Source organism: Aquarana catesbeiana, linkage group LG13 (assembly GCF_042186555.1).
Source record: "Aquarana catesbeiana isolate 2022-GZ linkage group LG13, ASM4218655v1, whole genome shotgun sequence".
Classification (NCBI taxonomy): Eukaryota; Metazoa; Chordata; class Amphibia; order Anura; family Ranidae; genus Aquarana; species Aquarana catesbeiana.
Window position 1 is genome coordinate 75,949,207 of NC_133336.1, and position 16,670 is coordinate 75,965,876.

Sequence of the window (16,670 nt, forward strand, 5' to 3'; positions counted from 1 at the left end):
TCTAGTGGAACCAATTGCCTTGAGAAGTCACCTAATTAGTACACGGAGTCCACCTGTGTGTAATTTAATCTCAGTATAAATGCAGCTGTTCTGTGACGCCCTCAGAGGTTTGTTAGAGAACCTTAGTAAACAGACAGCATCATGAAGGCCAAGGAACACACCAGACAGGTCAGGGATAAAGTTGTAGAGAAGTTTAAAGCAGGGTTAGGTTATGAAAAAAAAAATACCAAGCTTTGAAGATCTCCCGGAGCACTGTTCAATCCATCATCCAAAAATGGAAAGAGTATGGCACAAGTGCAAACCTACCAAGACATGGGCGTCCACCTAAACTGAGAGGCCGGGCACAGAGAGCATTATTCAGAGAAGCAGCCGAGAGGTCCCTGGTAACTCTGGAGGAGCTGCAGAGATCCACAGCTCAAGTGAGAGAATCTGTCCACAGGACAACAATTAGTCATGCACTGCACAAATCTGGCCTTTACGGAAGAGTGGTAAGAAGAAGCCATTGTTAAAAGAAAGTCCCGTTTGCAGTTTGAAAAAAAGCCATGTGGGGGACACAGCAAACATGTGGAAGAAGGTGCTCTGGTGAGATGAGACCAGTATTTAACTTTTTGGCCTAAAAGCAAAAAGTGTGGTGGAAAACTAACACTGCACATCACCCTGAACACACCATCCCCACTGTGAAACATGGTGGTGGGGATGCTTTTCGTCAGCAGGGACAGGGTAGCTGGTTGGATCCAAATACAGGGCAATCTTGGATGAAAACCTGTTAGTCTGCAAAAAACTTGAGACTGGGGCAGAGGTTCACCTTCCAGCAGGACAACGACCCTAAACATACAGCCAGAGCTACAATAGAATGGTTTAGATCAAAGCATATTCATGTGTTAGAATGGTCCAGTCAAAGTCCAGACCTAAATCCAATTGAGAATCTGTGGCAAGACTTGAAAATTGCTGTTCACAAATGCTCTCCATCCAATCTGACAGAGGTTGAGCTATTCTGCAAAGAAGAATGGGCAAAAATGTCACTCTTTAGATGTGCAAAGCTGGCAGAGACATCCCCAAAAAGACTTGCAGCTGTAATTGCAGGGAAAGTTGGTTCTACAAAGTAATGACTTGGGGGCTGAATACAAATGCACACCACACTTTTGTATAGTAGTCAACGCTACTACAGTGATTTCTGTTGTCTTCCGTGTCCCGTGGCAAGCTTCTGCCCTTCTGTAAAGGGGGTTGTTTGCTCAGCACAGGTGCCATTCACACAATGCCTCACATATTTCTTCATTTATGTAAAACATTCTCTGATTGGACGACATGGGGCAGCGATTACTACAGTGATTCACCACTTCCACAGTGGTCGCACAGTTATGGCATATGCATGCCGGTGAAGGTATAAACTGAACACCCAACGAGATATAAAAGTTAAACATTACTTAATTTTAAAATGCTAGCAGTGTATCGGAATTTGACAGTCAGCATCCTATGGATCTTTGTTTAGCAGAGAGGAAGAAGCAGCACAAAGAATCCAGTCCGGTGCACAGCAGTGCAACTTGCATGCTGATAGGAGGAGAGAGTAGAGTTAAAGAAAGATGAGCTCAGTAGTTTGCTGTTTCTTCTTTCACTGTGCAGTTACAGGGTGAGGTGTGGAGGACACCTGGAAGTAAAATAAACCTACAGAAGAGGAAAATCAGATTCCTGCCAAACAGGACTGTCCCGATCTGTGTAAATCCCATTGGTTTGGCTGGAATTTAGGTTTAGGTGTTAGGGTGAGGGGTACATTTAAGGGTTGGGCTAAGTGGTAAGGCTTTAAAGGGGAATGGAGAAGGGAGATGTTGGGGAGAATTTAATAGTTAATGCATTAGTTTAGGGGTTAGGTTAAATGTTGATAGGGGTTTTATTGCCAGAGACACTTTTTAGCTTAGGGATTGGTAGGAAATCTTTGTTATTTTTCCTTAAATTTAACGTACTGTACTGCATTACCATGCCAGAAGTTTGGGTCTGTATACTTTATTGTTCACTGTAGGAGTTAATTATTTCTGACCTTGTCCTACAAGTACCATTAGCTCCTATCTATCTCTAATATCCAGCTGGCCATTCCCTAATAACATATTATTCAAAAAATTTTCCTTTTATGAACATTCGTTCAATTTTCTAATCATTAGTGGAGTTAAATTGAAGTTCATTTTCTACCACAGTGACAGGAAAATTCCAAGGGGCAGAATTGAAAACTTTTCTTTAACCAATGACTTTCTAACAGTGAATGTGTGGTTTTCATTTAGGAAAGTCCGTTCACTACAAAATTGATTGTTAAAAGAAAACGTTTTTTAAGTGCTTTCAAACAACATTTGTTATGTCATCAAATGATTTTTTTGAGTGTTGGTTCGAACATTAAAGCGGTAGTAAAGTCGATATATAGATATATCTAACAAAAAGTGTATATTAAGGCCTATAATACACCACTCAGTGCCACAGAGAACCAACCACTATTCCAAAGTAGCCAGCATAAGAGATGACATAGTAGAGATATGCCTTCCAAAACACCCAACTGGTTGAAACTCAGGGTGTGGAGGCTAAGCTGCTGTTTAAAAAACAATAAATACACACAATAGTATATAAACATATGATTCATAGATAAAATAGTCATATACTAAAAACAGCGCTAGTGTTGAGCTCATAAACTAAAATATATTGTGTGGCCAACTACACACGGTCGGTTTTTTAATATCAATAAACAGAATTACGCTATATGCATTCTTCTCTTGTTTATGATTCTTTTGGAGCCCTTCCATCTACCTATCACCTGGAAAAGTGTTGTATCAGTGTGGCCCAGAAAATTTCTTTCCTTGGAGGCTCTTATTTAATTTAGCTCTGGTGAGTTTGATCCCCCGAGGGGAGTGTGTTCACGCAAGGTGGAGTTGGAGTCATCGGTGAATGTGCACGCTGTGACATTCTATAGGATCTACTTTGAACACTTTCTGAACCATGTCTTTTACTTCACTATTTATATGGACTTTTTATGTGTGTAGTTGGCCACACAATATCTTTTCGTTTATGAGCTCAACACTAGCACTGTTTTTAGTATATGACTATTTTATCTATGAATCATATGTTTATATACTATTGTGTATATAGATATATCTATATATATCTAAGTTTCATTTTGCAAGGTTATATCATAGTGTTCTAGTATGCATATGAAAGACTTGCCTTAAAACGAGGCCCTCCAGCGGCACACTGTCACCACTACAGAGGCTTCCATCTTCACCCGGTCTTCTTTCCGGGTTCATGGACTCCGGCCTTCTGACTGGCAGAGCCCAGATGACGTTACTTCGATGCATGCATGCAGAAGTCTCTGCCATGTCACACAGCTCTGAAGGAACAGCACGAGTATGCTTTTCCTTGAGAGCACATGCACTGGTGTTAAGGAGATATTAATTTTAATTACAGGTAAGCTTTATTATAAGCATGCCTAAAAATAAAAAAAATTAAAAATTTCAAAAAAAAGGTAAAAATCAAAAAAACTGAAGTTTACTACCACTTTAAATTGAAGATCTACTAACGTATGGCCAGGTTTAGTCTTCAAAGACGTGTTTCCCCTCTTCTAACTTGCCACACTTTCATTAAATACATAACTGTTGTTTGTATCATGGGAATTTTTAGCAAGCTTTTTGTATTAACTTTGTAATTTTCCAGCAGAAAACATACTGGAAAGTATCCATATAGTCAAACATAAAACTGTTCAGAAGAGTAAAAATCAAACTTTTATGGGCTCTATCTGTTCTCTTGGATGGAGAGACATGTACCAAGTAAATTAGTGACATAATTTGATGCAAACCATGCTGCCTCTCATTTAGCAAAGTTGGTGCAAACAGCATTTCTGTATATTTTTGACCCCTGCACCTGGAATTCCAGGCAGCAGAGACAGATTTGAAAGGTTTGAGACAGATTTAGCACTGAAGATGAGACAGACTTTCCCTCAAAGCAGATGCACAGTCAGGACGTGGGCAGGTTTTATTCTGTGTGCAGTGCTACTGCTAGAGCAGCAGAAAGAGGAATTTATGAATAAAGTAATAGTATCATAAATCTGTCTTTGCTCCTGTTTAGCATTGTCTTGCTGCGCAAGGCAAGTACTTGGGAACTTTTAAAAAAAATTTCAGATTCAGATTTTTTTCAGGTTACTCTAAGCAACAGTGATAATCCTAAAGTTCTACCATGAAATACACCCCTGCCCATACCACGGGGGACATTTATCAACTGATAAATGTCCCCCATGGTATGGGCAGGGGTGTGTTGAAAGTTAAAACATTAGGATCATCACTGTTGCTTAGAGTAACATGAACAAAAAAATCTGAATTTTTTCAAAGTTCCCATGTACTGTATAACTATTAGTCTCTATTTGGGTCATCAGATCAAATACCCTACATGTCAGTGAAAATGGTGTCTTTGACTTTTTTTTTTTTTTTTTTGATGGTGCTTCAAGTACTTACCCAGCTTACTACTTAGTAAGCCCCTGACCCTCAATAAGCATGCAAACAGTGAAGTCAAAACTCTAAACTTCCATCCTGGTTCACGGTCAGGGACTTGCAAAGCAATGAGCATGCAACTTCAGCTCTAGAAACTTCTCTATTTCTGTCAAAATAGATTCTCTTTAACCCACCTCATACAAACCTGTTCTACATTGGTATAATAATTGGTTAAGAGGACCTGTTCCATTTGCAGAAACTGCTAAACACGACTCCATCCTGCCGTAGGCATAGAATTGGAGAGCAGATGAGTGAAGGTCATTATGTGCCAGTCTTTAAGGGAGGTCTTTAAACCATTGCTGGCATCTACATCATAAGAACCTTGTTAGATGCGATTCCAATAGACAAGCACAGATTTCAGTTCCAGCACAGATATAATGAGCCTTCCGGATTCTAATTTCAGAGCTTGTTCCTCCGCACTTCTCGCCTCTTCTAACATTTCTCCCTTTCTCCTGCCAGCGGAAATTTTCTGCTCCAGCGATATTGAAGAATTCTTGAGAGAAGCTGCTTTTATGAAAGAATTTGACCATCCGAACGTCTGCAAATTAATAGGTAAAAAGAAGGAAGATGTTTGACACGTCTTTCGCTCTGCATTGCTCGCTCTGTTAATGATAGCATTGCAAAAGTGGTCTTATTTTGGGATATGTCTAAAAGTTTTGTCTAGATAGCTATTGTATGTATAGCTAATTATGATAAACTTTTTCTAATACAGAATCAGTGCTCATAATTCACACTGAAATATAGAGATACATAGGCTTGTTCAATAGGGTAGAGGTACAGGGGATGGTTATCCACAGAACAGTGTTTCACTTTTAAATGTATGTGCAATCTCAAGACACCCCATTTTAAAATGTGACCAGTTTTACATGTCACAACAGCATCCACCCACGTGAGCCGCCCAACATTAGAGGTGATTTATTCCTCCACCTTTGAAAACTGCTACTGATTAATATTCTAGCATTTTTCTTCTCTCTGTTTCTCTCCATTTCTCTGCTTCCACAGAACGGACAGAGAGATGCCAAGAGGGCCAAACAAGGATGTTGTACAGGTGTCTGAAGTCCTCCTTATCAACCGGTGACATCATTGTTTGTTAGGATGCCATTGGCTGGCCCATACAATATAAACCTGTTGCTTTATGTAACAAAAAGGCATGCTTGATCCATTTGCTGGCTTTCTGACAATTATTGGGCAATTTGCGGCAATTTTTAGGCATTTTTCAAAGGCACCCCAGAATGCCACACCACCCTGGTTGGAAAAAGCTGCCACAGAAAACAGGCAGAGATTACTTCACTGAAAGGACGACAGTGTGCTAAATGTTTGGTTGCTAGGGAATAGTGTATGGTGGACTTTAGCTTTGCTCTTTTTGTACTTTTTTACTGAACAAGCCCAGTTTAGGCCCATCCATAGAGGCAAATGACAACATGCCTGTATTCATAGTGAACGACCAGGAAGCGATATAATGTAAACTATAAGCTTATTGTTTGCTAGATATATTTTACTTTGCCCATCATCATCTTTGTACCTTTCTGACTTGTTGAGTATATGAATGGAGAGGGAAAGGTGTTGGGTTAAGGATCACCTTATCTAGGTAGGTATCTTGGTTAGACTTTAGTTTTATTGTGAAGGAGAATATTCCCTTAGGTGACTCTCCAGAGCAGTGTTTTTTAACCTATTTTCAGTCAAGGCATCCTTTAAAAATATTTACAATCTTGAGGTACCCCATTCTAAAATGTAAAAAAATTAACCTTCGTTTTACATATCGCAGCAACATCCACACATGTGGGATACCCAACCTTAGCATTGATTTATTCTTACAAAACAAATACATCTTTGCACACTGGTACTAACTAGTATTCTGGCATTTCTCGCTCAGTTTCTCTTCCTCATTCAGCTAACATGACCCCAGTGCTCATGGAAAGTGGCAAGGGGTAGGCAAACAAGGATGTCCTTAGGTGCCTAGTGTCATCCTGATCAGCCTATGATGGCATAGTTTTTTAGGAAGCTGGCAGCTGACCCAAGCAGCGCCAAAGGTTGTAATGATGCACAATAAAAACCTGTGGTTTTGTGCAACAAAAAAATGCAGACTTAATCCACCTGCCAGCTTGTTGAGAATTTTTAGGTATTTTGCAAAGGCCCCTCTGAAGAACCCAGAAGGCACCCCAGGATGTTCCAATTGGCTGCTCCCAGAGCACATAGAAATATAGAAAAGTGATGAGTAGTCCATCGAGTCTGCCCATTTTTTTTTCTTTTCCCGTTATTTTTTTTGTCTGAGTATAGATATATGAGAATAGATATATGTTTGTCCCAAGCATCTTTGAAGCCATTTACTATTGACTGTCTCACTACCTCTGCTGGAAGTTTATTCCAAGCATCAACTACCCTTTCACTAAAATAATACAAAATTTGTTTTGAACTTTCCTCCAGGTAGTTTGAGATCATGTGCGGAGTTCCATCCATTTAAAAGTCAGCAGCTACAAAAAGTGTAGCTGCTGACTTTTAATAATCAGACACTCACCTGTCCTACGGTCCAGCGATGCGGGCGCACGAAGCTTCGCTCCTCTCTGCGGCGCCGGCATTCTAACTGTGGGCGCCCGGCTGTGGCTTCACAGCCAGGCTCGAACTGCGCATGTGCCAGCCGCGCTGTGAATGGCCGGGCAATCTCCTGTGACGTGTCCCAAAAGATTGCAGGGAGGGAAGGGGGAGAGGTATCTTCCTTCTGGCGCCGTGGCGCCAGGGGAGGAAGTGAAAATTGGGTGCCTCAAAAAACAGGGTACCAGCTCCTCCCCCAAAAAATGAAATGCCAAATGTGGCATGTCAGGGGGTCACCAGCACTTAAAGTGGAAGTTCCATTTTTGGGTGGAACTCCGCTTTTAATTTCCTGAAGTCACTCTTGATATGTTTTATCCCCCAGACCTTTCACCATTTTTGTTACCTGTCTCTGGGCTTATTCTATCTTATCAATATTTTTCTGTAAGTCTGGTCTCCAGAACTGGACACAGTATTCTAAATGAGGTCTCACTAAAGATCTATATAGGGGAATCAGAACCTCCTTCCTCCTGCTGATGATCTCTCCAGTGGTGCATCCTAAAATTTTATTCACTTTTCCCATTACCTGGTCACACTGTTTGCTCATTTTGCGATCGTCTGAAATAAGTATCCTCCAAATCTTTTTCTTCTGTGGTGCTGGCTAACACTGCCCCCAATGTTGTACTCTCTCAAGGGATTATTGTTCCCTATGTGCATTATTTTACATTTAGAAACCTTGAACTGCAGTTTCCACTGCCTTTGACCAATCCTCCAGCAATGCCAAATCATATTCCATGTTAAAAACATCTCCAGGGATATCAACCCTATTACACACTTTTGTATAATCAGCAAAAATACATACCTTGCCCAACAAACCTTTAATTATATCACTTACATATAGATTAAATAGAACAGGACCTAGCATAGAGCCTTGTGGTACACCACTAGTGACTGGTCTCTGTTCCGCATGAAGCCCATTTACAAACACACTCTGGTATCTATCCTTTAGCCAACTGCATATCCACTGAACCACCCAAGGGTTAAGTCCTAGCTTGTACAGCTTTTGTGTTAGATCATTGTGTGGAACTGTATCAAATGCCTTGCTGAAATCAAGATATGCTATGTCCACAGCACCACCCTGGTCCAAAACATTGGTAATATAGTCAAAAAACTCATTAGGATTAGCCTGACATGAACTGCCCTCAGTGAAGCCATGCTGCTTTGGGTCCAGCAAGTTGTGTATTTTTAAGTTATCAATGATCCTTCTCTTCAGGAGTGATTCCATTAACTTGACTACAACTGATGTTAAACTCACTGGTCTGTAATTGCCAGCTTCTACCTTGCTGCCCTTCTTGTGGACAGGTACAATATTAGCTGTCCGGCAGTCGTGGGGAACTTCTCCTGTTAAAAGAGATTTGATTAAAAAGATCCGTTAATGGTCCAACGCATATACCTCGAAGTTCTCTTAGAACTTTGGGATGAATACCAGGGCCTATTGTTTTATTAAGCTTTAACCGAGGAGTTCCTCTGCTACCTCTGTCTCCAGAAATCCTAAAAATTAACCGTCATTACTAGAACCAATATGATTCCCCAACTTGCTATTGTTAGTGCAATTTATATAGAAGACTGACCAGAAGTAATTGTTTAAAGGGTTTGCTACATCCAGATCTCCCTCAACATAAGTGTTGTGTCCAGTTTTAATTTTATGTGATCCCATTATATTTTTTCCTTTTATCACTAATGTATCGAAAAAAGGTTGGATCTCCTTTCTTAATATGTTTAGCAATTTTCCTCTGCTTTTGTAGCACTGATGTGTTTGGCCTCCTTTTGTCTATTTTTATACTCTTCTCTGTCAGCTACACCTCCTGTTTCCTTGAATCTTTTATATGCAGATTTTTTTCCCTTTAGTATCCCACTTACCATTGTATCTCCTTTTGTTATAGTGAACCATATTGTTTTTTTCTTACATTTTATTCTTAGTAACTTTCCTGACATATAATCTAGTAGCCTCCTGGATGGTACACTTTAACAATGCTCACTAATTACTTACTCCTGTCATTTTACTCCAACCTTTCAATTATTATTTTTTTACATTTCTCCATTTCAGCAAAATTTGACCCTTTGAAATCTAAAACTTTTGTTTTTTTATATGATTTTTTTAGTTCTTGTATCAATATCAAACCAAACACATTGGTGATCACTAAAACCCAAATTTTCTCCCAACTTAACATCAGACAGTCGATCCCCATTTGTCTAGAATCTGATCAACACGGGTTGGGCTTTTTACTAACTGTTTTATAGAAACCCCATTCAGTGCTTCCATTACACCACTGCTCCTGCTTGTAATAGCAGTTTAAGAATTCCAGTTAATGTCAGGCATGTAAAGTCACCCATAATCAAAACCCCTCCCTTCATTGCCATTAAGTTATCTCTTCAATCAACAAGTTATCATAATTTTCAATCTGTCCTTGGGATCTGTAAACTACACCAATTCTAAGGGACGCTCCCTCTCTGGTTGGAAAGCAGACCCAGAGGGTTTTGAGTATTTCATTTGTTTTCAGGAATTAATGTTTCACATTATGCTATTTTTGACATATATGACAACTCCACCTCCCCTCCTCCCTACTCTGTTTTTCCTGTATAGTGTATTCCATGCTATAGTTCTTTCCCAGTCATTTGAATCCTTGAACCATGTCTCTGTAAATGCAACAAGGTCCAAGTTATCCCTAGACATATGAGCTATCAGCTCACAAAGCTTGTTGCCTAAAGGACATTCACCTGACAAATACTGCTATTTGCTGCTTTATTTTTACCACGAGAAACTTTACCTAAAGTGACCACCCCATCAGCCCAGTTCTTAGCAACCCAAACCCTCACATTTGTTTCAACCTGCTGGGGACAGGAATGCTCCTCATCACTTACATCTCTGCCCCCATTTCTCAGTTTAAATGCAAGTACAAAAAAACTCCTAAATTCCATACTAAGAAGCTCAATGCTTTTGCGTGAGGCAGGGCTGTCTTTAAGGCAGGGCAAAAGGGGCAGCTGCCCCTTCTCCCTTGAGGTTTTAGTCCTGTGCTGTGTCCTGATATCTCAGTGTGAAGTTCTGTTACTATTGCTGCCCAGCTCTACCCTTTTGTTGTGTACAGATGACTCACCTGCAGACCCTGTGTTTACATGTAAATACTGGCATTCATATGTAAATAGAGGCAGTATTCATATATATATATCGTGCCTCCCTGAGGTCATATCCACCATCACCTATACTGAATGCTGCCCACTGGGGAGATAAAGGGGCATGCTTGAAAGTCCTGCCTTCAGCTGTGGTCCTTAAGCCTACCATCAGCCTGTTCTGCAAAGGTAAGCAAATTAGTGAGATGGAGGGTCATGTGGGGTGTGCAGAGGTAGGCAGAGAAGGAATTACAGTTTGGGGTGCACAGGTGAGCAAGGAGGTTATGTATGGAGGTAAGGAAGGTGGGTGCAAAGATGAGCAGAGGAGGCAGGTAGAGTTAAGGAGGGGGATTGGAGTGGAGAGGATGGGATGGTTTGGGGTGTAGAGGTTAGCATGGGTTTTAGTATGAAAATGTGCACTGACAGAGTGGATAAAAGATGTAGGTCAGGTGTAAGGCAGCCCATTCATTTCAGTGGGCTGCTCTGTGTGCTACAAATGCGGAAGAAAGTCCCAAACCCTTTCAAAATCACACAAAAACAATTAATGGCACTGCTGTGTATCTGGTAAAGGGCAGCACGTTTCTGTGGTGTCAGGAAAGCGATTTTGCATGCATTCCCAACACACACACAAATATGAACACAGGCTAAATGTCTCAGTTACATTGGTGGTCAGTGTAAATCGTCTCATTACATTGGTGCTTGGTGTAGAATCCTTACATTCCCACTAGTGGCCAGTGTGAATGTCCCCCTTCATTGGTGGTCAGTGTAAATCCTTCCTTACATTGGTGGTTACTGTGAATGCTTCTATTACATTACTGGTCAATGTAAACCCCTATTACATTAGTGGTTAGTGTAAAACCCTATTACATTGGTGGCCAGTGTTGAAACTCCTCTTTATATTGGTAGTTGGGAAAAAAATAAATCATCATTGCCATTGATCACACCCTCCCCTCCCCCTAGCAGTGCCACTGAGTCCTAGGATCCCTAGGAGTTTTCTGTCTATTAATGAGTCCCCTCACCTCCCCAGTCCATGGTGTGTAGGCAGTGAGGAGATGATGTGCTGTAACCTCTAGCAACCAATCAGTAAGCAGAAATCATGTGCTGTAACCTCTAGCAACTAATTAGTGAGCCGTAATGTGTGCTGTAACCTCTAGCAACCAGTCAGTGAGCAGGTGGAGAGCGAAACTGCATGGGGGGGGATTTTTTTGCTCAGGGTCCAATCAATATTAAAGACGGCCCTGGCGTGAGGGATGCAGACCATCTCTCTTTTACAGCTCAATGCCAGACCACCTGATCACATCTAATATAACCAAAACCTTCAGCTTTGCACCAATCCTTTAACCGAACATTGAAATGTGCTATACGAAGTACTTTCTCTTTTTGTCCATTATGCACAATTAAGACCTCTGAAAATGCCAAGGTGCACAACAACATCAACACTGCACTCTTTACGCAATTTTTAAAACGCGCCTTTTATCTCTCCTAACAGTAGCACCTGGCAAACACCTAACTTCCTTTAACACTTCCACATGATTTCCTAAAGAAACACCTCTTACAATTGAATCACCACCAACAATGTGACTTCTCGTTTTAGGAGCCTTATCTACAACACTTGCCTGGTTTGCAACTTCAGATAAAACAGTTACTTTTGGCAGTGCAATTTTTTTTCAGTGTCCTCCTTTCTATACAGAGAAGGGTTGCCCATCTCACAAGCAGCTATGTTTGCAACCTTTGTATCTGCTTCTAGCTCAGAAAGAACGCTATACGGGTTATGCAGTGTCACACCAAAAGCTATATGTTTATGGTCCACAGCCTCACTCTTCTCCTGCATAGTCTTTGAGGAAAAGGTGGCCTTTTGCAGGGCAGCTCAACAGAACTAACACGATTAGACCGCTTGCTGATCTCAGACTGCAGGGCACAAACCAAGAAATTTAGACAAGCATTTTCATCATGTAGACTAGAAATCTGCATACAAATGGAACAGCTTTCCAGCTTCCAAAAAGTACCACGATAAACAAATGCCAAACAAGTATTGCACTGAACTAAACCAGGCATTTTAAAAAAGATTTACTTAAAATCAAACACAGGTACTAACCAAAGATAGTTAGCTGTCTCCAAACTCCTGCTATTTTTAAGCTACTACTGTTCAAAACTATGCAAATTTGTCCTGTTGCATTTCTGTACTGCTGCACTTCGAAAGAGACAAATCTACAGACAAGGGCCATAGGTTGGCTTGTGTCTCAGACCAACCTAAAGTACCGGGAGTGAAGCGCAAGTTCATCGGTATAAAGTCTACTAAAGGTTTCTATTAAAAGTTGTTTAGTAAAAAGATCATAATTCAAGGGCTCTAAAGGTTCCCCTTCATCAGGACTTTAAGAGATTACTTATAAAGTACAATGAATATATCATCTAAATGGCTCACATTGGGTTAGTATTGTTTAAATATATAATCAGTTATACATATTACCCAATGTGAACCATTTAGGACATATATTTATTGTACTTTTATTGTAATCTCCTATAGCCAGGTAAAGAGGGCCTTTGAAGGTCCCAAATGCATTGCTGTGTTACTAAAGACAACTTTCAATAAAAGTCTTTTCTGGACTTTATTTAACTGCCTTGGCACTTTCCTCATTGTACTTAAAGCTATTGAGTATATGTAATTTATTGTCTCCTTGAGAATCTTTTACCAGCCAATACAGTGATGGATGAGACGGGTTCCCATTTACAGTGGAATGCTAAAGCCATAGTTACATAGTAAGGTTGAATAAAGACACCAGTCCATCCAGTTCAACCTGAGTGAGTGTGGCTGCGTGTCTACAAGTAACCCTATTTATTTAATGTACCCAAATAGTGCCATCAATTTACGCAGCGCTCCACACATACATCGCGCACTCACATCAGTCCCTACCCTCGAGGAGCCCACAATCCAAGGTCCCCAACTCACATTCATACACTAGGGCCAATTTTGGACAGAAGCCAATTAATCTACCAGCATGTCTTTGGAGTGTGGGAGTAAACCAGAGTACACGGAGGAAACCCACGCAGGCACAGGGAGAACTTACAAACTCCAGGCAGGTAGTGTCGTGGTTGGGATTCAAACCAGCGACCCTTTTTACTGCTAGGCGAGAGTGCTACCCACTACACCACTGTGCCACCCCACAGCCCAGCAATGACCAAATATTTTGATTCTTTTGGAAAGTAGTGGGGGAGGTTTTTTTGCTTGTGTTCCCATTGAGGAGATGTATCTTCACTTCCTATCCTGGTGACAGGAAATCAGAGGGGCAAGAAGTGAAATCTCTCCAGTGGTGTAATACAGAGCCAAGTTTTCCATTAGGCATGATAGGCCTGTGGCTAAAGGCAAATGGGTAGCTTTCCCTGTAAAATAAGCGATGCTAGTAAAGTGGTGGGGAGGGGAGGGTAGGTTGTTTTAGGAGTCAAAATTTGTGTGCCTGCAGGCTCCAGGGATGCAGGCCTGACCATAGGGACAGAGACAGCTGCACAGTAGGGAAAAGTGAGAACCTATGTAAAGTATTTTTATTGCCATCTCTGCCTTCTTGTCCTTGTGACCTGTTACTTTAATTTTTTTGCCCTGGTGTCACAGGGACAAGCGATGGAGTGGAAACTTCCCTAGTGGAGGCAAAAATAAAAAGCTGACTGAAGCTCTTCTCCACTTTGATCAAGACCAAAAACAATTGCCTAGAAACCAGGCAGATTTGTTCTAGACTAATAACATATATTGCTGTTATTAAAATGAGCAGATGCCCTGTCACATCCTTTAGGAATTACACTTTTTTACTGTTCTAATGATGTTTTCACAGATAGTTTCACATGCCAAAATATTACAGCTCATGTTATCAAACTCAGAGCTATACACTTTTAATTTGCTTGGAGCTTAATTTCACGATGGGTCTTGTATAAAAATATTTTTACATGGAAGAGGAAATGCATGATACTGGTATACAATTCAATGATGAGAGAACAAAATAAAAAGCAAGTACGGTAACTGCCCTGAAATATAAGCCTTTGTTCATATGGACATCTTGCCTTGTTTCATTTAAACACACAAACATCATATTCCTCAGTTCAAGCTCTCCTGCTTTTAAATGTACTGGTCTTTACACGCGTTTGGATGCCCCGGACACACAGATTTCTATTTTCTCTAAACATGGCTAAACTGAAGGCACCTAAAGTAAATGCACATTCTGCATTAAACCATTTAAAATCATTACATGCATTTACAATATATGCATTTAGAAATGTCCTATAAAAGCATGTATATTTCACGCCATGTGAATGTGGTACTGTCTGTTTAGCTTATCTTTATTTAAATGCAAAAAAAAATGCTGGTTAGAGGTGCGCATCTTCACTGGTCTCACAAATCGATTCGATTACGATTATCTGGTCAACGATTCGATTAGATTCCGTGATGCATCACGATTACCGTCAAGCTCCCACTTCCGCTTGGGCCTTCCTCCCTGCAATCTTCTGGGACACATCACAGGTCCCAAAAGATTGCCCGGCTATGCAGGACAGCACAGTGAGACATGTGCACCCGGCTGTGAAGCTGCAAGCTGTCACAGCCGGATGCCCACAGTAGTATTGCTGCCAGCGCCATGGACAGGCGGGGGAGAGAAGGGAGGGTTTGGATGGCCACGTCGCTGGATTTTTAAAGTGAGGTCCTTCGCGCTACTAATTAAGTGAATAAACAATGAAAACTAATAATGTGAAATACATGAAATGGCTGCAAGATCTGAAGTGTACACTAAACACAAAAAACAGTAAATAATGATGAAAGTGATCCGCGCAGACTTCTAATACATTAATATTATAGAAAAATAATCCCAAATAGTGTGAAAAAGTAAACACAATAGCTGAAATCCAAAATAAAATGTGTATACATCAAAAAAGTCCATCAAAGTGATAGCTTAATTAAAATAATCATGAGTATCCATAATCGTGGTGAATCTTCTAAATAAACAGTTGTGTTGTTAAATTGATGTTAATCTTCCTGACTAAATAGTCACGTAATGCTCCCAGAGCCCTTACCTCCAAATGGAGAAAAATACACCTTGGATCAATATCCTGGGATGGGATCGCCTATGTGCCGTCAGTACTCCCAATCGATGTCCGTGTAGGTGGTTATGGACGTGGTTCACGATCCGCTGAGCAAGCCCTCTCTCTGCTGACAGCTTGAATGGCCTCAAAATCTTGTGGTTCCGTTATGGACGTTTAGTGTTTGCCATTAAAGGAAATAAAAGAAAACAGGCCTCACATAGTGTAATATGTAAAGATAATACAATTTATTTTAAAATGCAAGTTGCCTCTTACATCAAAAGAGTTCAAAACAAGCTTGTTTGTATGTAGCCGTGTGTCAAACACACTCCTTGCATCACTTCCGGTCTCTCAATCTTCCGGCCAATCCCCTTCTATTCTATACCCCTTCTAAAAATATGGAACTTCATACCGAATTTCACAATATAATATATGCCGCTCATGTGACTGCCCTGACTGACCCGCCTCTCTCTTCTCTCCTCTCACGTCTCATGTCTCTCCTGACGTCAGCGAGGATTTCTCAGCCCCACCCGGGAGAGACCTGAGACGTGAGAGGAGAGAGGCAGGGCAGTCACATGAGCGGCATGTATTGTACTGTGAAATCCGGTATGAAGTTCCATATTTTTTAAAAAGCACATACAGCGGGGCACTTCGGAGTGCTCTCCCGGGAGGGGCGGGGCAAATCTGGATGACGTCACCCGGCAATCGACTTTCTGGTCGTATGCATCGATACCGCATTGGGGACACCCGAATCGCGATGCAGCGATTAATTTCCGCACCCCTAACTTTGGTACATGACCGTGATGCGGGTAGGCAAATTTGCTCCATTGCATCACCTCTGTGTTTTCGGGATGCAGGGAACCAGGCACCCTTCTCCATATTTGGTGGACATGCCCCAAGGTCCTATGATTTTGATGCTGGATCTATGCAATGTTCTGAATGGTCTTAAACATATATCTTGCACGCAAAGCCTGGGAAGCATTGCTGCATAAGTCGATCCTGTCTTTGACTAAAGCCCAGAGAAAACTGGTGGGGTTTGTGTTCCTAGCAGCCCGGCAGACCTTGGCCAGAGCCTGGTGCCAACCATTCCTTAATTTCGCTGAAGTTACACAGCAGCTCATGGGAACCATGGTCCATGAGAAGCTTCGCATCTATATTTACCGACACTCACGCCAAATTCTTGAAGATTTGGGATCCATGGATAACCTATAATGACCATCTACAACTGTTCTTTACTCTCCGTATGATCGTCTGGATGGACATTTTCTTTTTGGCTGTGTAATGGTTTGGCCTACACGAGATTCCGCCTCCCCCTCTCTCCCCTTTCCCCTGGCAGATTTTGGATGGATTTTCTCCTGTATGCTCTCCCCCCCCTTCTCACATCTTAGCCCTATCTTGGACTCTGGA

General features: G+C 41.2%; 1 protein-coding gene across 1 annotated transcript in view; it reads left to right on the plus strand.

Moving 5' to 3' along the window:
* Positions 1-16,670, plus strand: part of TYRO3 (TYRO3 protein tyrosine kinase) — a 334,891-nt gene that overhangs the window by 259,712 nt on the left and 58,509 nt on the right. The window contains exon 14 of the mRNA XM_073608643.1: positions 4,974-5,066. Coding sequence (XP_073464744.1) covers positions 4,974-5,066 — 93 coding nt within the window. The remainder of the gene's footprint in view (positions 1-4,973; positions 5,067-16,670) is intronic.